The 27,028-nt window shown below is 38.7% G+C and overlaps 1 protein-coding gene across 3 annotated transcripts in view; it reads left to right on the forward strand.

Annotated features, from left to right (window-relative positions):
• The window catches only part of MPPED2 (metallophosphoesterase domain containing 2), a 185,445-nt gene that overhangs the window by 97,234 nt on the left and 61,183 nt on the right, over positions 1 to 27,028 (forward strand). For all 3 annotated transcript variants that reach the window (XM_017852786.1, XM_017852796.1, XM_017852789.1), the window contains exon 4: positions 2,720 to 2,945. In XM_017852786.1, coding sequence (XP_017708275.1) covers positions 2,720 to 2,945 — 226 coding nt within the window. The remainder of the gene's footprint in view (positions 1 to 2,719; positions 2,946 to 27,028) is intronic.

Genomic DNA, 27,028 nt, shown 5'->3' on the forward strand with positions numbered 1-27,028 from the left:
TTTTTTTTTTTTTTTTTTTTTTTTTTTTTTTTTGTACAAGCAGGTCAGCTTAGCTGGCATGATCTGAATAAAATGGAAAAAGGCAGGCACCTCTTTGCCCGACAATTTTAAAGTGTTGCTATTTGAATACCAAGAAGTTTGAAGCTGGACTGCAGAGCCTTCCAAATTAATCTAGTCTGGAAAAAAAAAAAAAAGAAAACCCACGAAAATGCCATCAAGTAACAGGAGATTTGTCAGCTGCCCTGTTTACACTTTTCATATAAAACATAAAGGTTAGCAGATTATAGATGAAAGGTCAGTTCAGCAAAAAAGAAAATATGTCAGACAATCTCATAACATCAGTAACAGAGGATGGAAGTTGGAAGCTACTATTGGATTCTCAGAAAGAGATGAGTTTGTTGATGATGTGTAAATATCATCACCTTTTCTGTGGCTCTTCATTTTGGTGGCTACCTTTTTATCCTGAGTCTCCAAAATTTGATTTAAAAGACACCAAAGATGCTTGTCTTCCTGAGAAAGATTTGCTTTGCAGCAGCTTTACTTAAAAAGAAAGAAAGAAAGAAAAAAATCCAATCTGAAGGGGGAAAATATACTTCCTTTGCCATAGTGGCTAGTCTCACCCATGCTGTCCCTGAACCCAAGCCCTAAAACAAGGATAAATTGAGAAACCCAGGCTTCCTGCAAGAGCGGCGGCACATAATTAAAGGGTTTACAGTGAGTCCATCATTGTGAATGATTAAAGGAGAACTGGGCAACTACAATGTGATTTGTACAGGTAAAATCTTTTGCTCCAAGAATCACACAGTAAGGACCTGCCTTGGAAGAGATCGCTGTCTGGGAAAACATTTTAGCCTGTTCCAGCTTTGGGAGCACAGGTGAATTGGGGCGGGGAGCAGTATTAGGCTCATAGGGTCACAGAGCCATGATATTAGAGTTGTAGGGCCTCTCACAAATGTCCAGCATGTGCAGTACTGGGAATTTGTGGCCCTATTAACACATCTTTCATCTTCACTTGAAGTTCAGGAATTGTGCAAAATACCACCATTCTATCCAAGCAACATACTATGTACATCATACTCTTAATTACCAAATTCACATAAATGTGCATTTGAGGGAGGCTTCCTATTCTTTTCTGAACTCTTCATCATAACCTTGCAAATAACTGAGGCCAAAGACATGACATACAGCACTGTGGGCTAGTAGTCAAAGATAACCATTGCTGCTTGGCCTCAGCGTTTCTGGTTTCTTCTCTCTGCAGTGTTATTTTCTATCAGACTGCTTTCATCTCTCTCTTAAGCCTCCCCATTATTGCCCGAGCTATATAAGCAATTTTATTATTGTCAGAAATCTAACAATTAATAGCTAAAGAAAAGGCAGTAATTTTGCAAAACATGATCTGACAGTCTTGAAAACTGCTTCAATATTAGCAAATACGTTTGTGATGTGCTGCTGAGACTGTGTGGACTTCACAATGTAATCTTTACAGTTTGAATTGCTGAAATCCAAGTGGACTGACGACAGAACTTGCTCCCATCACCTCCCCCACAAAATTCTCTTCCCCACTAAGCTTCCTTAATGAAATCATTGAGACTCTAGCTTGCTGGTAAGGACCAGTTCTTACAACAAGTGTATCCAATTTCCTGCTAGTGGTAACTTTAATTCTTCCTGGAATAGCAGGAAACATTAATTTTGCATCAGATCCATAGGTCTCAGAAAGCTGGAATTATAGGTGCCATTGTCCCACTCTTTTTTTCCTCCAAAATAAAATAAGCAGCAGATGAACAGTGAGGCTTGAGGGATGGGTAGTGACAGCGTAAAGAAAAGAACATTAATTTCAGGTGGGGACAGCTGCCCGGCACTCTCTCCCTTTGGATTTTGGTTCTTATAGCATCACGGTGAGTTATTAATATGTATGACCCGTACTTTATTTAAACATTATAAATCTATGCAGAAGTCTGGTGTTTGGGTTTTCCTTTATAGCTTTCATTCTTCTTCCCAGAATTATCTCATTTTGATCGGGAAACTTTTGCATAAAAAGCACACACCGAGAACTCACATTTCCATACCATAAATATTAAAAGTGGGTTAAGCTTTACAGTTTCTTCTCCCTTCCCAATGGGAGGAAAGTTAGCTTCTAATCAGGGGCCCTTCCTAATGTTCTTTTATTCACAACCCAAAAGGTAAACTTAAAATTAGAGTTGAAATATGAAATTTTACTATCTGGTTCCTTTCTTGTATGTCAATTTTGGAATGTTTGACTATGCCATGTCTTTTGTCTGAAGGATATACTAAAAATCTAGTAGTTATTTGACTTGTTAAGAATAGTTGGTTAGATTATGTTTTGAGAACCAAACTAGGTCCAGACCTTCTCTTAAGGATCGTGATTAATGTGCTTTTTTACTGGATAAATATAAAGTGTGGATTCATTACCCTGTGGATTCATCACAATGAATACGTAGCATACAGAAGAGGGAAATGGAACTAGAAAACTTAATGTCTTTTTAACAATGTTTTAGCTACTTAGCAGCTTCCTATCTCCTGTTATTGTCATTTTTGTTGGCATAAAGGACTAATCATAAATTCCAGTTCACATGGAAATGTAAAGGAATGTGTGAGCTATTTCATTTGAGTGAGCTGTCTGCTAATCACATAGTCTCGGCTGTTGTACTTTGTGATGGGAAATGAACGTGCTAATTGGTGCTCTTTTTTCTTATTTCAGGAAACCTGCCATATGAATATAAAATAGTGATTGCTGGGAATCATGAACTGACATTTGATAAGGAATTCATGGCAGACCTTGTTAAACAGGACTACTACCGTTTCCCCTCTGTGTCCAAATTGAAACCAGAGGACTTTGACAATGTTCAGTCCCTCCTGACAAACAGTATTTACTTACAAGATTCGGAGGTAACAGTGAAGGGATTCAGGATATACGGTGCACCTTGGTAAGTGATGATTCAAACAGTTTTCCACATTGCTTTTTAGCTCAGTACCAAGAATATATGGCTCAGACTTAGATGCTTTAAATGAAAATGATTCGGATGGAAGGAAACCTTATTGCTGTATTTCCAACAAAATGCATACTGTACTACTGCAAAATGCAACACTTGTTTTCATTGTGATAGAGATCCCTTTAGGTAAGATCAATGGGAGTTAAGGCTTTCCTAGATATATACAGTCATCCCTCCCTCAGTATCCAATGGGAATTGGTCCAGGATCTCCTGCTGATAACAAAATTCCAGCATGCTCAAGTCTTTTATATAAAATGGTGTAGTATTTGCATGTAACCTATGCACATCCTCGTGTATAGTTTAAATCATCTCTAGATTATAAAACATTGTTAATACTTCATGGTTTAAGGAACAATGACAGCAAAAATATCTAGCATAGATGCGATCCTTTTTCCAATATTTTCTTTCTTTTTTTTTTCTTCAAGATGGAGTATCTCTCTGTCGCTGAGGCTGGAATGCAGTGGTGTGATTTCAGCTCACGGCAACCTCTGCCTCCCGGGTTCAAGTGATTCTCCTGCCTCAGCCTCCGAAGTAGCTGGGATTACAGGCACACGCCACTGCACCCGGCTAATTTTAATATTTTTAGTAGAGACAGGGTTTCACCATGTTGGCCAGCCTGGTCTTGAACTCCTGACCTCGGGTGATTGGCTCGCCTCGGCCTCCCAAAGTGCTGGGATTATAGGCATAAGCCACCGCTCCCGGCCCTTTTTCTAATATTTTCTATCCTTGGTTGGTTAAATCCTTGGATGTGGAACCCGTGATTATGGAGGGCTGGCTGTATATGTTTATGCTACTGGGGCTGGGTGTATGTCTGTGTGACACAAAAGGATTTGAGAGGAGGTCGCCATGCTACCCTTCACATAGACTCAGCTACTCTGAACATTCCATCAGCCTTAGGTAACTCATTTCCCTCTCATTTTGTACTGGAAGAGGTCATAAAATATCTTGCTCAGATTAGGGTTTCTCAAATCTCTCTACACATCAGAATTACCGTCTCTGTAGAAATAAAGATTTTGAAGCCCTACCTACAGAGACTCTGATTGCCCTTTCTGAGATGAAGCTCAGCAGTTACTATTTTTTAAAGTTCCCTGGGCAAGACTGATGTACAGGTGGTTTGAAAGTTACTGGTTGAGAAATGGCGCTAGAATTCTCGGAACTAAGCTCTGGAAAACTTGAAACAGGTGCATATCCTTGGAAGCCAGACAAGAAGCATGTCAATCTTGATTCTATCAGTTGACAGTTGTCAGGTTTTAAAGGAATTACTTCACAGTGTCTGAGCCTCAGTTTTCATATCTTTAAGATGGTGAAGATGATATCTATTTTAGAGGGTTGTGATGAGGATAAAATAGGTAAAGTTTGCAGTGGACTTTAGAGAATATTGGATAGTTTGCTTAGGGTATCAATTATAATTTTTCTGGCCTTGGGCTCTCCCACTAAGTATTTATGTCAACTTAGGCAAGTCATTTAGGCCCTAGAGCAAGTTTTTTTTTTTTTTTAAATCTTTAAAGTGAGAATGTTAGACTAAATGATTGTCAATCATTTAGGTTCTAGGACTTTTTTTTTTTGAGGGTGTATGTAGAGCAAAACTAACCTGTGTGTGTGTATATAGAGCAGAAGAACTTACCTTTACTCACTCAATACAGAAAGTACCCCAGTCCTTCACTAGGAGTTGTGGATAGGACTGGAAACAGACAAGCAGACTGAATTCAGATTGGCCACTTTACTTGACAGTTTGTCAAGTAAAGTCCTCTTGTCCTCTGTAAGTTAAAAGGTTGAGATATTTTCTATAATTTTTTTTCTAGCTATACGAGTTGGTATCCAGAAGGACTGATGAATGGGTACAGGAAGTACATCTCTATTTAAAATCAACCCCAACAATGATTTTGAACTCTTAATTAAGTACTTCCTATATGCCAGGCATTGTCCTATGTTTTTTGTATATGTATTGTCTCATTTAATCCTCAGAATACCTTTGGGAGATGGGCACTATTCTGATTCTCATTTGGCAGATAAGAAAACCCAAATGCAGAAAAGTTAAGTAATTGCTCAAGAATCGCCACAGATAATAAGAGGTGTGATTTGAACCTGGCGAGTCTGATTCCAGGGTATACAGCGTGACTGAGGGATGGTGGGGGTGGGGATGTGGTAATTGGTGGTTATAATCTGCAGATCCAGTTTATACCTAGCTTTAGTAAAGTACGTCAATTTATTTTTTTAATGTGTGAGAACGTGGTAAAGGGCAAGAGAATAAACAGCAGAAATCAGTGCTGTCAAACTGTAATCTGGGGTCGTGTAGGATATTGATATTAGCATTTTTGGGTAAAGGGCAGGAGAGAGAGCATTTCCAGCTTCACAGCCCAGTTCTTAATGTCAGTGAAGTAGTTGAGGAATGACCTCTGCTTAGCAGAGATGCTCTACATGCAAGTTAAGATCATTGTTTAAAAATAATTTAAGATTACTTTTGAAAAATCCTTAAAAGGTACAGGACATTTAAGGCTATTCCTGAGCAAGCAGGATGTTCAGAGGTCCCTGGATTGATAGTTGCTGAAATGATGACAGCAACAAACTTCCTCCATTATCTGAGCTGATTCAAATCTGTTTAGGACAGGGTTCAGCTAAACCAGATTATAGCTGTGATGAATGGGGGAATGATTTTGGTCCTCAGGCAGATCTTGCAGCATCTCAAGAAATTGAACAAACAGACTAATTCAGATATGTGATGTGACAGGACATGGTCTATTTTTGGTGGTGGTGCAAACTGCAGACAAAGTTTATATCTGAACTGGATTGATGTCATTTAAAATGTTTTAATTTTAATACTGGCAAGGGTAGAAAAGTCAAGAAAATAAGCACTAATCAGTCTTCTGAAATGTTCTCCTAAAGTTGTCATTAGACTTAATGTCTGTTGAGATTTCCACAAAGCTTCAACCATTTCCTATTGAGCATCTCTTTACAATAAGGGAGATCTTTAAGTGGTTTTTGCCCCATCCATTGGAATTGTTGATACTTTGTATTTTGACCAAGAATACAGAGGTTGACGAAAAGGATATTTCAGTTTCATCATCTGTTTTTGGGAGGCCTCAGTAGTTTGGATCTCACTGTGAAGATATTTCGTCAAAATTAACATTCCCAGAACTACTGATAATCTGAACATTGATTTAGAAATGTCTGCATTAGCATTTCTGTGCTAGGGAGGAGAGTATTTGCCATCTCTATCACTTATTCAGTGGGACCTTGGGTGAGTTTCTTAACATCTGCCTGCCTCTGTTTCTTCTTTAAAATGGGATAAAGCATTATGGTTTCATGGTTGTTATGAAGATAGAATTAATGCATCCACAGCACACAGAAGACTTTTTAGCATGGAGTAAGCAGTTGATAAGCGTTAGCTATTACTATTAATAGTGGTGTGTTAGTGTTTCCAAACTATACCTCTGTCAGCCTTCATAAGGAGCGAGATTGGATAAGTTTTAGCCCTAGTTCACCTTCTGCTCATTGGGTGACACTAGGCAAGTCACTTAACTTTTTCATTTAGTTGTAAAACATGAGGAATGAAGTCTTCTCTAGTTTCTCTCATATGCCACGCACTTAAATGGTCATCAAAGTTAGAATTTTCAAAAATATACATATTTGCGAGCATGCTTGAATTACTTCAATGTCTTGTACAATTTTTAACATCTTTTACTATTAAGAATTTGCCCGGTGGCTCACGCCTGTAATCCCAGGCACTTTGGGAGGCCAAGATGGGCGGATCACGAGGTCAGGAGATCTAGACCATCCTGGCTAACACGGCGAAACCCCGTCTCTACTGAAAAAAATAGAAAAAATTAGTTGGACATGGTGGCGTGCACCTGTAGTCCCACCTACTCGGGAGGCTGAGGCAGGAGAATGGCGTGAACCCAGGAGGCAGAGCTTGCAGTGAGCCGAGATCGCACCACTGCACTCCAGCCTGGGAGTTCACACCTGTAATCCCAGCACTTTGGGAGGCTGAGGCGGGCAGATCAGGAGGTCAGGAGATCGAGACTATCCTGGCTAACACGGTGTAACTCCGTCTTTGCTAAAATACAAAAAATTAGCCGGGCGTGGTAGCCGGCGCCTGTAGTCCCAGCTACTTGGGAGGCTGAGGCAGGAGAATGACATGAACCCGGGANAATTAGTTGGACATGGTGGCGTGCACCTGTAGTCCCACCTACTCGGGAGGCTGAGGCAGGAGAATGGCGTGAACCCAGGAGGCAGAGCTTGCAGTGAGCCGAGATCGCACCACTGCACTCCAGCCTGGGAGTTCACACCTGTAATCCCAGCACTTTGGGAGGCTGAGGCGGGCAGATCAGGAGGTCAGGAGATCGAGACTATCCTGGCTAACACGGTGTAACTCCGTCTTTGCTAAAAATACAAAAAATTAGCCGGGCGTGGTAGCCGGCGCCTGTAGTCCCAGCTACTTGGGAGGCTGAGGCAGGAGAATGACGTGAACCCGGGAGGTGGAGCTTGCAGTGAGCCGAGATCGGGCCACTGCACTCCAGCATGAGGGACAAAGTGAGACTCCGTCTCAACAAAAAAAAAAAAAAAAAAAAGATTTTGCCTCAAAGCAATGTTTGGGAGAACTTATTCCATAGGTACTTACCCACTTTTCTCCCTTCAGAAATTAGATTTTTTCCATCTCTGAGATTTACACATAGGTGAGTTCCTGCTTAGTAACCCAGCAGATATTTCGATCAAAAATAATGTAAATTGATGGTCTGATTTCCCTGTTTTTACAGTGACTTTTTTGGAGGAAGTATTAAGTTCTGCATTGCTGATAGCACTAGTGGTTTCAAAAATAGAAATCAAAATAAGAACTCTGATATTAAGGATTCACAGGTTTCTCTAAAGTAATTGCCATCAGACTAGGAAAATAGCTATAATTCGTGTATTTAGAAAATACGGATTGTGACCTGGTCTAGCTACAGAAAAAGAATATTAGTCTGTATTCGTTACACGTTCATAACTTGCAACACAGCTGAAAGCTACCTCAAGACTACGGAGAATTAAAGTAGTGTTTTCTAATTTACAGTTGAACAGGAACTGGTATGTAGAAAATAACTTACAACACACCAGAGCATTCATATATGTCTGCAACCGTAATGTTCTGTAGTGCTTAGTACATCCCCAAGGAAGAGGCTTTGAATATGGTTTGATGGGTCTGGGAAAATCCAGTGGCCTAAACTGAAGATGCTGTAAGTGGGATGCCAGATCTGAAAGGAAAGGGGCTCCCTCAGATGGGAGGGCAAGAGTTGATGAATTCTCTGGGGTCACCCTTACCTCAAGAGGCCTTAAGGTAGGTTTTATGGCATCTGTGTATATTCCTTCATCATCTCATTCTTCCAAGAATCTGGAATAAAGGCATCAGGCATCTTTTTAATAGTTCAGCCACAGATTTGCTTCACTTCTGCTATTGTCGTTATTTTCTCATTCTTTTTGGGAGTGCAGGAGAAGAAGGTTTTGTGTTGTCAGGCAGGTGGGTCAGCCTCATTCTTACTTCGTACCATGGGAGAGCTTGTGGATTGCTTGCATACCTAAAATTGATTCTCTGCCACCAGTGGTGCCCAATTTTGTCTTTGTGACTCACTCTCAGCACTGTAACATCTTTCCCAAAGGCTGAGTGTGGTTAGAAAGGGGACAAAATTCTAATCTGTCAAATATTAGCCACTGTGGTAATTAATGGCATGTCTGGCCAGAGTAGAGGGAAGGTAGAATTTTGAAATCATTTTTGTATTTTTGATTACTGAATCTGTAGCCAGCTTTTTAACACAAGCAGTTTGGGGTAAACTCGCTCATGGGACTTAGTTTTGGTACTAAGATGCTGTGCAGAAAAAAAAAAAAAAATCCACATACTAATTGATTAGCAGCCAAGCTGCAGAAAGTGAAAGGTGTATATTGTGCCGACTGAAGCAGAGCAGTTGTATTGTTCAGCGAAAGCCCGCACCTTGTTCTTCCCTTGAACAGAAATACAGAGCTGGTCTCCCGTGGCTTTTAATGAATATGAGTGGGGCTTTCCGATGTCCAGGAATTTGATCTCTAGGCTGACCAAGGGGTCAGCAACAAAGAGCACATTTTTTCACGTTAGAGTGGACCCAGGTGTAATTTGTCAGATTTAGTAACTGTGGAGGAAGTGCCTTAACTTCTCCAGCAGGAAAATTAGATCAGGCCTAGGCAGTGCAATTCTAAAATGGCTGAAATAGGAAGAGAAAGTCCGTTGAGTCGCATTTTCAGAGGAAGTGTGAGCAGGATTTGTTTTCCCTTCCTCTCTTCCCTTCATTTCCTTTCATAACCATGTTGAATTCATTCATTCATTTAGATGTAATTTTCTCAGCATTTTTCAAAGTGGGAGTTGAGTGTTGATTTCACTCTCTGCAGCATTTCTAATTGTGTTTGCACACAAATAGCTACAAGGTTGCTCACATTTCCCTTGTTCTGATCAGTGCAATAGTAGTACTTTATGTTTACTCTGTCAGAAAAGTGTCAGATGTTTTTATTTCCAATTATAAGTTTTGTAATGCATCATGTATTTTGCTGACAGTCTTCAAGTTCTTGAAATAGCAAACAAATTAACAGCAGATATTGAATGAGAGGATTAGAAAACCAATTGGCAATTCACATGATAGAATTCAGATACAGGGATGGGTGGAATGGGCTCATTTATTTTATTTTCTCAGTCATACTTTGTAATTAACTCGGGCAAAAAAAAAAAAAAAGTAGAAGAACAAGAAAAAAGAAAAGAAAGAAACAGCTCCCTGTTCAGGAGAAAAATCCTTTGGCACTAAAGAATGAGACTATGCAAACAATATTGGTTCTGTACCATGTTTTCAGGGATTTCAGCTTTTATTCAGGAGGGTTCAGAAAGGTATTGGCAGAGAAAAAGGTCTTGTGTGTGTGTGTGTTAAACAAATATGCACTCTGCTCTTACATGATTCTGTTTAAAGGCCCAGGGTAACATTTCATTTTTCTTGGCACAGGGCCCATAGACTCTCCCATTATGAAACCTATGGCTGTTCTGCCCTAGTCTAGAGTTACAGGGCTCTGTTTACATTTTTGCCTGTTTCAGAATGCAGCTGACTGCTCTTAAAGCTGGGATCAGATTCACTTCTGGGTTAACAACTGCCCTGTTTAGGAGAAAGCAAAACCGATCACTTTGCTTCCTACCTCCCCATTGATGACCAAATCAGTAAATACCATTTCCAAAGCCAGTTTATGCAGAGCTGGTCATGTGGGATCTCACTCGCCCCTTTCTGCCAGCTCTGTCCAACTCAGCCTTCAAAGCCTGCCTGATGTGTTGGTGGTGGTTGTATGGAAGAATGTGGAGGTGCTAAAGAAGTATTTGTCTGCATTCAATTATGCTTCATAGCAACCGTTGGCATAATTTATATTTTTGCCTGCACATTCTGAGAGAGCAACTCGGCAAACAACAATAATAAATTTACATTTGGATGGTGTATTTCACTCAGAGAACTTTCATATGTATTATCTCATTTGAGGCTGACAACAATTCTTTAACCAGGGCATGTATTACTAATAATAATTAATAATAGCCAGCATTTACAAGTGTTTATGTGTCAGCTGCTGTTCATTATTGCCTCCTTTTGACAGAGACCAACAAAGAGAGTTTTTGATAGAGAAAGTGACTTGCCCAAAGCTACAGACTTAATTTGAGGACAAAATAGGACTAGAATCCAGGCTTCCTTTGTGGAGTTTGCTAGACTAAACCAGGATATCCTAGATGTCTGTCTACTCCTTGGCCTGAGCAACTCAGGAAGTAGCTGCTTTTCATCTTAGAAGACCTGGCCGTTTTCATCTAGTTGCAAAAAGGGTGTACAGAAATCCAGGCCAGCACCCTTCAGAGGCTCTCAGGATTAAGTGGTGAGGTGTGCTTCTAGGGGAAAATAGGATCACTGAGGGAAGACCAAAAACAAGTGACCCCGAGACTAGGATTTTAAAAAAACATATTGGCCAGGTGCAGTGGCTTGTGCCTGTAATCCCAACACTTTGGGAGGTTGAGGTGGGAGGATCACTTGAGCTTAGGAGTTTGAGACCAGACTGGGCAACATAGTGAGGCCCCATCTCTACAAAATTAAAAAACTAGCCAGGTGTGGTGGTGTGTGCTTGTATTCCCAGCTACTTGGGAGGCTGAGGCAGGAGGATTGCTGAGTCTGGGAGGTCGATGTTGCAATAAGCCGTGAGCACACTCCTGCACTCAGCCTGGGTGACAGAGTGACACCCTGTCTCTCACACACATAAATTTGTGTCTTAATGTGTTATAAGGCATGAGTCAGCTCCTGCTGTTCCTGCACCACAGAGACAACTTCCTCCACAACACATATCAGGAGGCAAGTATAGGTTGCATGTGACTTTTTCCCTCTGAAGAACCATGCAATGGAGAGAGAGCAGCCCTGGGCATATGCACCAAGAGGGAAGTGCTGGCAACGTACTTCGGCTGCAGTCAGACCTGCCATGGGCCCACACTGTGCTCCACAGAAGGCCTGGACCTCCACTTTGGTATATGGCTGACTGGCTGCTGGGTGTTCTTTCATTTTCTCCTGTTACACTAATAGGCTCCTTTTAATCCAGAGTTGCTGCTGGTGGATAGAAAGAGAGTATCAAGTGATTACAAGCTCCATCAGAGCAGGGACCTGTACTTTGTCCTGTATGCATACCTTAGGCAAGCTCAGTGTCTGGCACATAGTATATGCTCGGTCCCTGTCTTCTGAATGAATGAATGAATGAATGAATCGGGGTGGTGGTGGTAGAGATAGGTCTCTGACTGGTGAACTGAGGATTTACACAGATTAGACACCCAGTGACAAAAGGAAAGAAAGTATTTCCAATACAAAGTCAGGCACAGTCATACAAAATGGAAGACTAGAGATGACAGAGCAAAATGGAACCAAGCAAAGCCCTAAATGATGTCCATGGGCTTTAATAACATGTGTAACAAGGTACATATACCTAGATTTTTCCTGAACACTCAGAAATCTAGCATCTCTCCAGGTGAGCATGGTTTAATAAAAGTGAGAAATAGGAGTAGGATAAACCTCACGTTAAACCTCATAGTAAGGCGGTGAGAGTTTTCAAAGAAAGCCTCCATCAGTAATTTTAGGCTCTTTGGTATCATTTCTTCAGCTCAGATACCTTATTCCCATACTGTGAGCAGCTCTAGAAGTTACTCTTAGTTATAGAGACTGTCACTTCAAGGCTGCAGTCAAAGTAATTGGCGTCAAGTTTGAGATTGGTCGGAAGCTAGACCAGGTGGACCCTCAGAACATCCTATGGACATTAAAACCAATTGTCAAATATACAGTATTCCCTTTCCTTAGTGGCTGAATTCTCAGTGATTGGGTTCTTAGCGTCATGTAGATTCTGTACCATTTACTTTCAGGCTACTCGACAAACATGGATTACTTATTTTGTCCTCTGAACTGTAAGGGTAGGGTGAACTTCTCCAGGTCTTGCCAGACAGTGAGCCCACTAGGGTCCCACTGACAGTCTTGATCTGTATTTATTTGTTTCCAGCCTTAGCTGCTTCTGTCTTCCTGTGATGCATTTCTCCTCTGTGGCTCAGATGTATTCACAGGTTAGTCTCGGTAACCACAGTGGATCCTTTCATCTTTCCCCTAATCTCTGATGAAGGTGAGAGGGGTTTTGGAGCACACATATCTTTGGACAGATGAGGTTGCTTCTTCCATCGGGTGCTCCTCTTCTGCCAGCACCACATCTGCAGAGCCACAGGACATCCTTCCGCCCCTTCTGATGAGCCTGCACGCTCGCTGCCAAAGTTGTTTCACAATACAGCCTTAATAATCAAAGCCACGTTGTGTTCTGTGCTTCATACAGGAGAAGCCCCCTGCCTTCTAGGCTGCTTTGTGAGAGCAACGTCAAGGCATGATGTCACCCACCCTCTCAAGGGTTCATCTATAAGCCCATGGGAGACTTGGTCGGGCTTGTAGACCCACCATGGGCCTAGGGACATCCCCTCTGATGGCGAAGGCTTTGTTGAAACTGTTCTCCAAAAAAATTATTGCTAATTCTCTCTTCCCTTAAACAAGCAGTTCCTTAGGCTACAAAACTTCTGGCAGGGCTTCCCCAGCAGGAAGGCATGCGCTCCCCACATCGGGCATAGCTCAAACATCTACGACTCTGTTCTTCTCACAGAAGGAGGGGGGCAGTGGTATAGAGCTCCGCAGGCTTTGGCCTTAGAAACGCTGTTCCCAACAAGCTTGGGTCTCACTTCGATCATTTAGAACTTATTTACCTTGTTACACATGTTATGTGTTACATGTGTAACATTTACACTTGTTATTGACCTGGTTACACATGTTATGCAATCTCTCTGAACCACAATTTCATCTGTCAAATGCGTATATAAGTAATAATAATAACTACTATTTATTGAGCATCATTCACATACAGGTTCCAGATGTAAAATTGTTTTTAAGCCTCAAAGCAACCCTGTAAAGGAGATAATATTACCCTCATTTGGGAGATGAGAAAATTAAAGGTTAGAGAAATTAAATAATTGACCCAAGGACACTTATTTTGCAATGAACTGTAAATCAGTCCCAAATCTGTTTGGCTCCAAAACCTTTATATTCCTCACTACTTCTGTATATTTTCATGGGATTAAAATAAGATCGATCATGTATTTTTAAGTTCTGTGGCACTCAGTAAATGCTCAATTAATATTTTTTTTTCCCCGAAAGGTAACACTTGTTAGTTTTGTAATGGCTGTTATTTTTTGGTTTTGTTTTGTTGGTTTTGTTTCTATGGTGGTATTACCATGGTAGAAGAGAAGAAGCAAAAAGAGTAGAAATGAGATAAATAGTAAACTTAGTCTAGGAAAATGCTTACCCCGGTTTGTGTGTTGGTGGGGGCAGGGGGATAAAGGAAGAGAGAAAATGTTTTAAAGTGGATATTGCATAGTTTCTTTGCATGGCAGGTTGCTTATGATCTGGATAAGTAGAAACCACTTAGGAAAGGAACCCCATATTCAACTGCATTTGTTCAAAAGGTATGGAAGAGTGGATAGATGTCTGTTAAATGAAGACATATGGGCATTTTGAAGGTCACTTACATGGAGGATCATTTTCAGTGTATGAGTAATGTTGGCAGTGTGCTTCCACCCAGGAAGAATAAAGGTAATCTTGGATGGTGACTATAAATTAAATGTGGACTGTTCCGTGAGGGCTGCTCCAATACCAAGTGAGTGTCAAACTTTGAAGTCTCTGGGTTAGCAACATGTATATGCATTCTGCAAAGAGCTACAAAGGTGAGCTACAAATCTGCATTAATTCAGGAGAGGATATGGGAAGACTGTTTTGCTCAAATATAAAAGATCAGCTTGGTTAAAGTGTAAATAGAGTTACTATCACTAATAATGTCTAAGTATAAAATTTGTAGCAAGAAAATAAATAAAAAGGCAATGAGAAGTACCTGGTATAGAAGGGCATACTAGAGGAAGTGGTTAAGACCTAGCTTAAATAATAGTCTTCCTAGGATAAAATTTCCCAAGACAGCATCTGAAGGTGCCAGTGATACTTAATGATTAATTTAGATATTTTCAGGCCCAATGTCTTGGCGTGGTGGGTTTACAGGATGGATCACATTAAATAAAAAATGGTGCTAAAATTTCCTATGAATCAACAGTAAGTCAACATTGAAGACTAAGTAAAACCAGTGCTATATTTGTAAAGGGAAGAAAAAGAAGAGCAGAGTCAACATACTGATTTTTCATTATTTCCTAAACTTGGTTATGCACTTCTTTTATACATTATGTACAAAATGATTGCATATAGAACTACGTGCCGCTGATGGCTGCCTGGTTTAATAAACTGTGATTATTGTTTTTCTCTCTACATTTCAAGCTACCATATGTACTGAATTTTTGGGATATATCAGTCTCAAAGCTAAACCTAATAGGATATACTGCCTTTCCACGCCACACAAGGCTTCATGAGCCATGGGAAGTAGCTTTGGAGTACCACGGTTCTAGAAAGAGGATCGTCAAAGACAGACACTCAGGGGAAAAAAAATGTTTTATTGTCTTAATGATTTAAAAGTCCAACTCTTAAATCACTACCCATAATTGAGGCCTCTTATTATTTTGAGTCAGTCATCAATAGAAAAACCTTTCTTGCTTTGATCTTTGAAGAACAAAATAAAAGATGCTAGACTAAAACCTAATCAGAAATTACTAATGGCAAAACTAACTAGTTGTTATAGGCTGTTGGCAGAAGTCTCTCCCTCCCACTTTTCTTCTTTTCCTTTGGTGTTATGATTTAAGGGAAAATTATGGAAGACAGGTTTGTTTTAAAATTCATAGGGTTCACTTGTGGGTTTTGCATTTATATATATATTTTAAATAATATTAAGAAGCACTTGAGAATGAGGATTTTAGGCTATGCTGATGCTACTGCTTCTGTTACTAAACATTACTTAATGCTTCCTGTTTTTCAGAAGATATAGCCAAGACTAGTTCCTTTTCTTATCCACATTCAGCCCTTTCCCTCAGAAAGATAAGTTCTGAAAGAAGTACTTACCTGTTGGGCAGTAGAATAAGTAGAAAAATGGAAAACCCAAATGTGTGTCTGCGATGCTGGGTCTGACCTTTCTGCTTTTAAATAATTCTTACCGGAGGCGAATTCCGTGTGGTTGCCGGCTTGCATAGCAGCTTCAGAGGCAGGTCCATGAAAGACGAGCGAATTTTCAGGGTATTGAGTGCCTTGCTACACTCACACTGTATGTGCCTTTCAGTATTACTATTGAAGGGAAAATCAGAAGATGTTGGTTTTTAAGGAGGGTATTGGTATTTAAGGTTATTTGCTGTAGGAATTACCTTCTGTAGAGTTTGAACTCTGCTCTGAAAAGTCTGAGAGAAGTAGAAACAGTTCATAGGAAATTTTGAAGTTTGGCTAGCCTGTAAACCACAGGCTTAACAGTGCTCTAAAGTCAGTTCTGAGACTTTTTCTGAGACTTTGTAACTCTTGATGTATAATTATGAATGCATTTTTGCTTTGTTGATTGTTGGAATAAACAGAATCAGTGGATTATTGGTTAAGTAGAATACAAATATGCCAGAGAAAATCCATTCTCTTTGTCTCACTCTGAAAATATTGCATCAAATAATCTGAACGAGACCAAAAAAGCTTTTTATCTGAGTTTCTATAAGTAAGAGTAGAAAAAACAATTGAAGGGAAATAGTTAAATGTAGAAAATCATCAAAATAGAAATCGTGCAAAAGTAGACGTCTCGATTCTTAAAAATTATGTTTCTCAAGCTGTGCAAACTTTCCTCAGTTAACCACATACTCACATGGATGAAGATTTCACAATTCCAGTAAAAGCATTCTTACATTCACCTTGAATGGTTTTGTCCCTTGAAGAATTAGCATCCGTCATCAGAAAGCAATGGTATGTTTTTCTTCTTTTATTTAGCAGGAAGCATTTTAGAAGCCGTATCCTCACCAACAATGTACAGATGGACCATTGCATTATAAAACATACAAATATAGTTAGAAAACAAAATAGAGATAATACACCACAAGTATAACAGTGATTTTCTCTTACGAATGTTCTTTTTTTCTTTCTCTCATTCTACTTTTCCTGGGATTTAGTACATTCTTACAGTGGGTAAGTTTTATTTTTACAGTCAGGAAGAAAGGCCACATTCTGTAGCCGTAAAACGTATGTCTGTGAGTAATTGGAAATTAACCCTGTCCTTCAAACTTGATGCTGTCATCACGTATATGATCCATGTGTGTGTGGGTTGGCACATATGTACATATTTCACAGATTACCCCATTCAAAGATGGGAAGGTGGAAGGGTCTGTCCTCAATAAGTACTGTGGTTTGCCTGGCTGACATGCAAGGAAACCCCCAAAGCACCAGAACCATGCATTTATTCAGCTGAAAAAATGTGTTTTCTTTTTTAAATCAGAGTCTCCTAAGATAGTAGAACCTAGATGGCTCTCCAGTGCTGGGCTGAATGATGAAACCCAGACCTTTTTGTTGCTGTGTTTTGATCCATCCCTGAATGTGACACCCTAGTACTTGGGTTCCTGGGTCTGGCTTTACAGGACGTGACTTCAGTCAAGGAAAGCCTGGTGCCTACCTTTGCTTATTTGTATTCTGGTGCTGTAAGCTCCCCTCCTCTCGTGTGTCTTTGTTCTATTAATCTGCGAAACAGGGCTCGACTTGTGATTAGTCCTTGGAGCTTGTTTCTATTAATCAGTCTGCAAAACAGGTCGACTTGGATGCTTTTGTTCAAGAGCTTAATGCGTTCTCCTTGTCAGGCTGTGGTTCAGGCTGCTCGGTTTGCTTTAAACGGGACCAGGTGGTGATATTGGTTTTTATACGCTGATTGCACTGTCAAGAAAGAAAATACTGTTTGAAAAGACAATAGGAAAATGCTAATGTGGAGTCGTACGTAGAGCGATGTTTTAGGAGGAGGAAAAGTTTATAGAAAATATAAGCATAACTTGTGTAACCTGGCTGTGGTGTATAATAAACTGCACAGTGCAGTTGACTGGAACAGAAAATAAGGCATTATTTATATTATAGTCTAGAAGCATGGTGTCAAGGAAGGGTCGCCTATTAATAAAATGTTATGTGGATTTGAATTGTAATTCTTTTGATTCTTAAAGTGGGAATATCATCCTTTTAGCTCCAGTATTAGCTACTGTAAGAAGATCCAATACAATTTTGTGCATTTCCTTACTTTTTTCTTTCCACCCTCCCTTATGCCAAACGACCTTGCCGCAGATTAAAATTACTCTACCTGTTATGTAGGGAAAACTCTGTATCTCAATTTTCTTATCTTCATTAACAAGGGACAAAAACTGACCTACCTGTGGAGATAGAGTGTGGGCTAACTGAGTGATGGTTATAAATTGCTTTGTAAAATGCTCATTATCACCATTTAAAAAATTCTTCTAACTCTAATGTACAAAGGATAGCCTCACTGGAAAAGAATTTTAATGCATAACTTTTTTCTAGTGATAGCGACACTCTAGGAAGAACACAGTTTTTTATTGGAAATTGTCTTTTACATCTCTAAAAATTTCAAGTAAATTTAGCATTCATTACTTGTGAAATAGCTGCCCCCTCCAAAAAATCTGTTGAAGTATATGCAAGGAGCAAACTTTCAGAACTCCAAATTAAATTTGTCATCAGTGATAAATTTAGTCCTGTGAGATAGTTTAATAAGTGCTTCAGCTTGATTTATTGGCTTTGTTAGTTAACAAGAGTGTATTATGTCTTGTACAGAACTTAGCAGAGCAATTTTTTGACTAGACCTTCCTTGATTAAAATAAAAAACTGAAAGTCTCATTTTAGTCACGGCGATGGTAATTATTTTAACATGAAATTGGAAGGTAAGCACACTGCAGTCCTGTCATTAATATTTAAAAAAAAAAAAAGACAAGAAAGCAAGAAAGAAAAGAAAATGTCAGAATGTGAAGGGAAAGGCATTTAAAAGGTTTTAGTTCTTTATGTTTGTACGTACTTTATTTCTTTTGTGTGTATGCAGAGCGTCTAGGCTGTTTTACTGGTTGGGGCTGAAGATGCAGCCCTTGCATATATAATCACTAATGAGTGTCAGGATTCAGCTGCTAATTTGAAAGGCTTTGTGGCTCTTTCACCCCAAACACTAGAAGCTTCATTAGGCGCTGTTTTGTCCAGCCTGACCTTTGCTGATCTCTAGATCACAGCTAAATACCAACATTACACCAACACCCTCCCAGTTGAAACAGTCCAGACATGATTCCTTTGGTGCATATCTTATCAGAATCTGCTACTGACATAAACTTGGGTGTCCTTGTAGCTTGCCACATAATTAGGATTACCTTCCCCCAAAGAAGCCCTATTTACTTACAATTGTGTTCAGCTGATTGGAGATTTGAATTTGAGAGCAATTAGCAAATTTCTCAGTCTCTTTTTTTTCTAAAAAAGGCACTTTTAGAAAGCATAGCTTTTAAAATATGTTTTTATGGCTGTTTCAGTGTAAGTAACAGACAGCCACTAATAAGATATTTCTCTCTTTGACTTGGGAAAATACATAAAATTTATTATTAATGATATCAGATTTTAAAATAGAAAGAAAATCAAATGGTATTTTTTTTCTTTAGAAGTATGTCTTTCGGAGTACACGATCCTCAGAATCAAACCTCGTAGCAAGCAGGTGGAAGAGACTTTTCTGCTTACACTATTTTAAATGTCCTGAGCAATGAAACAACAGGCATGATTTGTCAAGCTTTCAGTTGTTGGGGAGGGAAGCCTTACTTTTCAGCGTTATTGTTTGTAGATTCTCCCCCTACTCTTCTCAATTGCCAGAGAAATTATTCTGCTTTAGTTTAAAATTTTACTCTATATTTGATATGAAGCAGTAGCTAAGTGGAGATATCTTTTGGCGTTATATGTAATTATCAACCAGAAAAATGCATCTTTATAAACTTATTTTTCAACAGATCCAGTCATCTATGTCAGTTCTCCAGTGATCTTATTTTGAAGTGGTTTGAATTCTCTTTCCTTTTTAGAGTCATAAAATTAGAGATGGGAAAGAGCTCTCTGATTGCATCACTTTTTCCACCCTTTTGGCCAGTGTGATCTCCCTCCCTCGGGCATATTCCCTGGTGTTCCATTCAGCCTAGTTTAGGATAATAAGACCAGGGAGGCTTCTTGTCCAGGCCCTCTGGGAAAATGTCCCACGGCCCTTGACATGTGGATAAGCTTTTCGGCATGCAAGCTGAAGTTTTCTCCTGCTTTGAGACTGCTTCAATATTCTTGAGTTCAATCTCTTGTCTTATTGTTCCTTTCATCTAAAGCATCAAGAACTTTTTTCTCTGTCAAACAGCCTGCTCATACTGTGAACAACAATAAAAACCCCACAACACTACACACAGGCATGGGTTTCCTCCTTCTTCCGTTCAAAACGACAACGTTATTTAAGGTATTTTGTTGTTATTAACCACGTGTTTTAAGACATGCCTAAATTTGAATGGTCCATAAATTTTACCTATAAATGAATCTCATAAATCCTTAGCCATTTCATAGACCCTGTGACTACAGCGTCTTGGAATCTTGTTGGTTTAGAGCCTTTTCAGGAGTCCAGGAACAAGATGGGGATTCTGACAGCATTTGTTTTTAGATGGATAGAAGTAAATTAATCAAAACCCTTTGTTTATGATGCATTGCCATCATTGGTCTATGCCTAGCCTTTATTATCATCATTTTTTTTTCCATTTATGAGTAATGTAGTGAACATCCATTAACCCACAGAGAGGCTGAGAACTAGAACATTGACAATAATTTGTGTTTATCTATGTGCTTTCCCGTCTCTTATCTCTTGCCTTCTTTCTCCAAGTATAGATTAATCTGAATTTTGTTTTCTTCATTCCTTTGCTTATTTAGATGCTTCTTATAATACACATGTCTAAACAATATATAGTTATTGATTTTGACCTTTATACAAAAGATACTGTGGGTTTCTACTTTAGTTATGGAGGAATAAGCTCCTAACAGACTAAGCCTCCCGCAAATAACTATACATAACAAATAGAATAACTACCCAAGGGCTTTGGAGAGTGCACAGAAGCAAGTAGGCTTTTGGAGGGGAGTTGAAACTTAGAGGAAGCAGCTTCAATAAAGTTTTTCATTTCTGTGGGTTTACCTGGAGGGTAGCCACAGTTGAGTATAACGGTGTCATGACATGGCTAAAATTCTGACAGACAGCACATACTCTTTTTGGCAGGAGAAACCATTTGAAAAAGCTCAGAGTAACCAGAGCCACCAGAGAGTGAGGGAGAATCCTAGGGGAAAAAAGATAGAGACAAATAAGAGAAACACCAAATTCTTTGTGTAAATTCTACAAAGTCTCTGGCCCCTGAGCCATGCACGTAGGGGCAGATTGAAAGTGTCTGAACTGAGATCCGAGCTACTGCCCACCATATATATCAACATTTAAACATTCAAAGAAGAAGTAATGAAATCTTACAGAAAATCTTTCTGAAATTTGAAGAGGAAATGCTTCCCAACCCATTTTATGGCCAGCATGACATTAATACCAAAACAAACAAAAATATATTACCAAAAAAATTATAGAATAACATGCCTCATAAGCAGAAACTAAAATACTTTCCAGAAGATTAGCAAATCAAATCCAACAACATGTAGAAAGGTTAATAGATTATGATCATTGTAGGTTTATACCAGGAATACAAGATGGGTATAAAAAAATCTATCTAATTCACCCTATTAGCAGGATAAAAGAGAAAAACTACGTGACCATTTTAATAGATGCAGAAAAAGCATCCAAAAAGACTTAATATTATTCATAATAAAAAACTTTCAGCAACCAGGAGTAGAAAGCTTCATCAATTTGATAAAAGACTACAGTCCTACAGTTAACATCACAACTGATGGTAAATATTGAATGCTTTCACACTAAGGTAGAAACAATATAAGGATTCTTGGATTGACATTCCCGTTTACCATTGTTATGAAGGTCCTCCATAGTGTAATAAACACACAAAAAAGAAATAAAAGGAGTGAAGATTGGAGACAAAGAAGTAAAATTGTCCATTTTTGCAGATGACATGGTTGTCAATGTAGACAATTCTAAGGAATTTACAAAACAGCTGCTAGAAGTAGTAAGTGAGTAAGAATGAGGTTATGGGATACAGGATTAATATACAAAAACAAATTGTATGTTTTCATAATTGCAGCATAAAATTTAAAATGAATTTTTAAAAATGTTAATTACAGTAGTACCAAAACCTTAAAATATTTAGGATCAAATATAACAAAATATATGTAGAATCTCTTCACTGAAAAACCAAACAACATTACTGAAAAAATTAAAGAAGACCTAAATAAATGAAGATATATTATGTTTGCTAACTGCTCAGTTCTCCCTAACTTGATCTGTAGATTCAGCTCAATCTACTGATTGGGTAAAAATCTCAGCAGGCTTCTGGGTTTTGGAAATAAACAAGCTGATTGTAATATTTTTTGAATATAAAAAAGATTTAGAATTGTCAAAATGAGTTTAAAAAGATAAAAGTTGATGGACCGTATTGTCTGATTTCAGGCTTACTATGAAGCTTTTATTATTCAAAACAAAGTAATAGGTGGACACATAGATCAATTGCGGACACACAGATCAATGTCAAAGAAAAGTAAGTCCAGAAACAGACCCATACATATACAGCCAAATGAATTTGGCACAGTTTCAAGGCCATTTAATGAGGAAACAGTAGTCTTCGATAAATGGTACCTGGACAGGTAAATATCAGTATTGAAAACCATGACCCTTACTTCATACCATGTACAAAAATAATTACAAAACGGATCTTACACTTAAAATTGTTTTTTAAAATGAAACCTATAAAACTTCTAGAAGAAAACTTAATCATTGCAACCTTGGAATGGGCAAAATTTCTTAGATTGGGACACAAAAAATATAAACAACATAAACCATTGATGAAAATAATGACAAATAGGAGTTTTACCAAAATTTTAAAATTTTCAGTCTTTGAAAGACATCACTACAAGAAGCAAAATGCAGTCCACAGTCTTGGGGAACATAGTCTAGGGGAACATATTTTCAACCTATAAATCTGTATCCAGAATACATAAAGGAGTCTTACAACCCACTAATAAAAAGACAAAAACACCCCAGTAAAAAATGGTCAAAAGTTTGAATTGACTCTTCATAAAGGGATATATGCAAATGGCCAATAAGTATATGAAAAGATATTTAAAAAATCATTAGTCATGGCTGAAATGCAAATTAAAACCATAGCAAGGTACCACTGCACACACAATACAATGGCTAAAATTTGAAAAGCTAACAATACCAAGAATGACAAATATATGGATCCACAAATAGAGGCAGATGTGAATGTAAAATGGAACACCCTCTTTGGAAAACTTTCTGGCAGTTTCTTAAAAAGTCAACCCACATCTACCGTACAACCTAGCCATTCTGCTCCTAGATATTTACTCAAGACAAATAAAAATATATGTCCACATAAAGACTTGTACACAAATATTCTTAATAACTTTATTCACAATAACCAACACCAGGAAACAACCTGTACATTGGAATACTACTCAGCAAATAAAATGAACTATACTAAAACATGGGATAACATGAATGATTTTGAAGATCATTATATTGAATGAAAGACACCAGACACAAAAGAGTACATTTACTCTGATTCTATTTGTATACAATTTTAGAGAACACAAACTAATTTAAAGTGACAGAAAGATCAATGGTTGCTTGGACTGGGGACAGAGGGAAGGACACAGACTGCAGAGGGTATGAGGAATATACTGGGGGTGATAAAAATGATTGGTATATTAATTATGGCCTTGTGTCTTCGTTATAGTATGTATATATCTGCAACATTTTATAAAGTTGTACAATTTGAATAGATACAGCTTATTGTACATAAATTTTATCCCAATAAAATTGTTTTGAGAAGGATATTCGGCTGAATGTCATCTTCTGGGGCTTATTTCATTAAACATTTATTTGACATAATTTAACAAATATTTGAAGAATGAAGGAAGAAAGATAGATACATTTATGTCAGTCACTTCTGTCATCGGAGAGAAAAAAGATGAAAATAAACCCAAGTCTTCTTAAACAAAATAATCCAATTGGAGATTTCATATCTATCCATCTTAGATATCAAAGAATGACCTTTCTAGAACCATGCTCACCATAACTTACATTCAAGGCTATTATCGCTTTCAGTAATAAGGGAAAACTTCAGTTTGTATCAGCAACATTCGCTAATCTGTCAAATTATGCAGTTTTTGTTTTGTTTTGCTTGAAATCTTGGAGCAGCAAAGCAAGAGGGGCATATTAGTTAAAACTCTTTTGGCTGCAAGTGACAAGACATCAACTCAAAATGACTCAAAAAGTGGGAAATTACTGGCTTACATAACTTAGAAGTCCTCAGGGATAACCAACATCAAGCATGACTTGCTCCAGATACCAATGTTACGGTTGGAATTCACTTCTTATTTTGTATTATTGGCTGGGTCCTTAAGTGTTGGCTTTGTCTGTAGACAGACTCCTCTTGTGGTGGCTGCTGGCAGTTTGAGCTTTCCATTCAGTCATGAGAGTCTCATTGTTTTAGCTTGATTTGCATGTTTTTCTTTGGACCAATCAGTGTGGGAAGGAGGATGGAATGCACTGATGGGCAAGGTATAGTCATGTGCTCCTTCCCAAGCCGGGCAGGGTATGAGTGGACCCCATCTGTACCACACAAATTAACAGTGGAATAGGAGTGAGTTTTCAAGGGAAAATTGGTGTGCTATTACCAGAATAAGGTGGTTTAAATGTTCCACAGGCAAAAATAACAGTTGTCCTCTCTCTCAAAGATAAACACATGAGGTGAGTGATGTCACTATAAGGAATCTCACTGGTGGTAACATTTTTAAGTTCCTGGTCCTATTTGTCTTCCAACCTCTTTTTCCTAGGACCATGGCCATCTGTTCATGGCTAGAACACTCTCAATAGTGGTGGTGGTGATGATGAACTGAAAATCCTGGAATGGTTAATGCCTTCTTAAACTTCCATTAAGCCCAGCAATCTGAGTGTGGCTGTATTGGTTAGCTATAGCTATGTAAAAAAATCAACACAAAATGCAGCTGCTTAAATAACAAACATTTATTATCTTACAGCTTCTATGGGTCAGGAACCAAGGCGCAGCTTAGGTGGGTCCTCTAGCTCAGTCTTTCTCACAAGACAGTAATGAATATGTCTTCCGGAATAGTGGTCTCGTTTCAAGACTTGACTTGGGTGGAATTCACTTCCAACATTACTCAGGTGGTTGTTGATAGGAATCAGTTGCTCGCAGGTTGTTGGACTGAAGGGCTCAGTTTCTTACGGTTTTCTGGGTTTTCTGTTGACTATTGGCCAGTGCCCTTTCTCTATTCCTTGCCATACGGACCTCTCCACAGGGTAGCTCACAACATGGTAACTGGCTTGAATCAGAAGGAGCAGAAAGAGGCAGGAAGATGGAAAGCAGGGTCTTTTGGTAATCTAATCTCAGAAGTAATACTCTATCACTTTTGGCTGAACTTTTTTTTTTATTAGAAGCAAGTCACTAGATTGAGCCCATATCCATACCCAAGGGGGCAACAATTACATATGGGCATGAATACCAGACAGGGAGATCACTGGGAACATCTTAGAGGCTACCCATCATCTTAGAGGCTGCCCATCACAGTGGCAGTAGCAACAGAGGAAATACTTTGCTAATATCTCTTGACATTGAAGTTTTCTGTTGAGAGCCTTAAATCATGGACTGGATACATGAGGCAGACAGAGGCATTTCCAGAAGCTAGGTAGGACCTTTGGCAAGATGGAGTTTATGTTCATGGTTACTAATGCAAATCAGACAAAACTGAAACTATTAGAGAGTTTGATTATGAGGTACAGAAATGATTACGGAAACAAGCTGAGAAAGTGAATGTGTAATGAGAGGTAAAATAGAGATACATGCCAAGACTTGTATTTAAAGTGTTCACCACAGAGAGAATCAGCCAAAAAATGTCCAAAACCAAGGAAACCGTTTACAAATTGCAGTGTATCCATATGATAGAATACCATGTAGCTGCTAAAGATATTTTGTTGGAACAGTGGCTTTTAAACTTTTTTAAACCATAACTCACAGTAAGAAATCTGTTTTATACCAAAAATAAGTATATATAACTACTGGAACCAAAATAAAAATTTCATAGAGGATGTTTATCCATTGTACATAATATGCACTTTGATATTTTGAATTCTATTCTACAAAATTTTTTATAGTGGTAAAATGTGTATATTGCAGAATTTGCGATTTTAACCATTTTAAGTGGCATAAAGTATGTGTGCATTGTTGTGCAACTGTCACACTATCTCCAGAACTTTTCCAGCTTCTCCAACTAAAACTCAGTTCTCTAGCTCCCATTTCCTTCTTACCCAGCCCCGAGTAACCACCATTCTATTTTGTGTCTCAATGAATATGACTACTCTAGGTAACTCATATAAGTGGAATTACACAACATTTGTCCTAATGTGACCAACTTATTTCACTTAGCATGATGCCTTCAAAGTTCATCCATGTTGTAACATGTGTTAGAATTTCCTTTCTTTGTAAGGGTGTATAATATTCCATTGTATGTATATACCACATGTTGTTTATCCATTTATTTGTTGATGGACACTTGGGTTGTGAAGGTACTTGGAGCAAAAGTGTGAAGCCTCTCTGTGAGCATCAGGTTGACAATCTCTATTGAGTCACAGTATCCTAAACTGCAACTAAGGTCCTCTTCTCCCTTGATTTTCATGCTTTATTATTATTATTATTATTATTATTATTGTTGTTGTTGTTATTATTTGAGACAGGTCCTTGTTCTGTTGCCTAGGCTGGAGCGCTGTGGCACCACCATGGCTCACTGCAGCCTCGACCTTCTGGGTTCAAGCAGTCCTCCCACCTCAGACCCCCAAGTAGTTGGGACCACAGGCATGCACCACAACCCTGGCTAGTTTTTTAGTTTTCTGTGGAGATGGGGTCTTATGTTGCCCAGGCTGGTCTCAAATTGCTAGACTCAAACTGTCCTCCCGCCTTGGCCCCTCAAAGTGCTGGGATTGCAGGCAGGAGCCACTGTGCCTAGCCTTATGCTTAATTTGAGAGACATAATCTGTAGACATACCCAAATATTGTGCACAAATGGCGTGCGCTGTAGCTGGGATTGACAAGAATCATGCTTTGACTTTATCAACCTTGAAAAATGTTTTTTGTCATTTAGTTGCATGTGGTTTATGAGATTATTCTGAGTCTGGGCATTAAATTGATTAGTTGTCCTTCAAAAACCCATGGGTTATGGTTCCAAGAGAAAAAGATAGCAAATTAGGATACATGCACACCCCTGCATCAATGGTAGAAATTTATTCTTATGTCTTGAGTTTTATTTTTTCATTAACTTAGCTAT

The sequence above is a fragment of the Rhinopithecus bieti genome, unplaced genomic scaffold (assembly GCF_001698545.2).
Source record: "Rhinopithecus bieti isolate Rb0 unplaced genomic scaffold, ASM169854v2 scaffold_1624, whole genome shotgun sequence".
NCBI lineage: Eukaryota > Metazoa > Chordata > Mammalia > Primates > Cercopithecidae > Rhinopithecus > Rhinopithecus bieti.